The 2,029-nt window shown below is 38.0% G+C and overlaps 1 protein-coding gene across 1 annotated transcript; it reads left to right on the plus strand.

Moving 5' to 3' along the window:
- The first annotated feature begins 249 nt into the window (after positions 1-249).
- On the plus strand, positions 250-1,200 carry LOC100765863 (olfactory receptor-like protein DTMT). Its single transcript, XM_027426129.1, has one exon. It carries the CDS (start codon positions 250-252, stop codon positions 1,198-1,200), a length of 951 nt encoding a protein of 316 aa, XP_027281930.1.
- Positions 1,201-2,029: the final 829 nt, after the last annotated feature.

The raw sequence follows: 2,029 nt of genomic DNA on the forward strand, positions 1-2,029 counted from the left end.
TCAGATCTTCCTGCTTCAACTTTCCAAGTAGCTGGGATAACAAATGTGCTTTCAGAAGAACATTCTTACAGAATTCAGTATTGTTGAATTTACAGTTTATTAGGTACTTGGAAGAATACAAAGTAATTTTCTATAATTCTCAGGTGTTAGATTTCATTTTTAAAATGTCTTCCTTAAAGTTCTTCATTGTGTATATGTTTGTATATTCATACAAATCATTCTTAAGTTTGAAAAGGTTAAGAAGTCAACATGGAAAGAAGAAATCAAACTGTTGTCTCAGAGTTCCTCCTCCTGGGCTTGCCCATTGAGCCACTCCACCAAGACCTGTTCTATGCCCTGTTCCTGGTCATGTACCTCACCACCGTCCTGGGGAACTTCCTCATCATTATCCTTATTCAGCTGGACTCACACCTCCACACGCCCATGTACTTGTTTCTCAGTAATTTGTCCTTCTCTGACCTCTGCTTTTCCTCTGTCACCATTCCCAAATTGCTGCAGAACATGCAGAGCCAAGTACCATCCATCTCCTATGCAGGTTGCCTGACACAAATGTACTTTTTCCTACTATTTGCAGACCTCGAGAGTTTCCTCCTTGTGGCCATGGCTTATGACCGTTATGTGGCCATCTGTTTCCCCCTGCACTATGCTAGCATCATGAGCCCCAAGCTGTGTCTCTTCCTGGTGATACTTCCTTGGCTACTGACTGTAATCATCTCTTTGTCTCACACGCTACTCATGGCTCGGGTTTCTTTCTGTGATGATCATGTGATCCGCCATTTTTTCTGTGACATGTCAGCTCTTCTGAAGTTAGCCTGCTCTGATATCCAAACCAATGAAATGATGATATTTATCTTAGGAGGACTTGTCATTATTGTCCCATTCCTGTTGATATTTTTATCCTATGTGCGAATAGTGTCCTCCATTCTCAAGGTCCCCTCTTCTAGAAGCATACGAAAGGCCTTCTCCACCTGTGGTTCCCACCTCTCTGTGGTGTCTCTCTTCTACGGGACAATCATTGGTCTCTACTTATGTCCATCAGCTAATAATTCAACCATTAAGGAGACTGTCATGGCTGTGATGTACACAGTGGTGACCCCTATGCTAAACCCCTTCATCTACAGCTTCAGAAATCAGGATATAAAGGGAGCTTTAAGAAGGGTGTTCTCAAAGCAGATGGCTAGCTTTTCTCTGGGACAATGACTTTTGAGATTAAAAATAAGTTTTCAAATAGTAGGCACAATTTCAAATAACAACAAATGCAGGGGTTCCCTTGAGTTCCTGTAGTTAGAGTCCATCATGCATCTTGAATTTATCATTATACTTCATGTATGGCATCGCCTAAGACCTGACACACCCTGGGTGCCCCTTGATTATCAAACACTAACATTGGTACATAGTATTCAGTGAATATAAAGTAGTTTCCAATTTCATGAAAACAACGCCAACTATTCAGCCATCTTGGTACTTTGCTTCTGACAAATGTACCTATTCAATGAGGACTATTTCTAACTTAATATGTATATTCCCTCAAAAATGCATTTGTTCTGTGGAGTCATTTTTCTTCCCTCAATTCACTTCATGGTTTCTTTCTCATGTTGATTAAAAATTTACTTCATGGTCATATTATAAAATTATCATTTTTGGAATTCATAACACCAATAATTTGTCAATTAATGGTGAACTACTTCTATTGATGATATCTATATATTGGTTGTTAATTCCTCATTTGAATTAAAATGTGTAATCTGAAATGAGTCATTCAATCCTATTATACGTTACTTAATTTACAGATAGTAAAAGGATAGCCCAGGTTATAGTCTAAGGAAATGTAAATAGTGATAGGCCTAGAATCTATTTTTTATCCCCAGGTAAGTTTTTCCTCCCTATATAAACCAAAAGCAAATATGTTGAAACAATGTGATGCTCCTTTTATTACTGTTTTTAAAACTGGGTATAAACATCTTGAAGATAGGTGATTGCTAATTCCTAAAATGAGTAAAGCCCTGTTCATTGTTTTGCATATTAATTC

Source organism: Cricetulus griseus, chromosome 7 (genome assembly GCF_003668045.3).
Source record: "Cricetulus griseus strain 17A/GY chromosome 7, alternate assembly CriGri-PICRH-1.0, whole genome shotgun sequence".
Classification (NCBI taxonomy): Eukaryota; Metazoa; Chordata; class Mammalia; order Rodentia; family Cricetidae; genus Cricetulus; species Cricetulus griseus.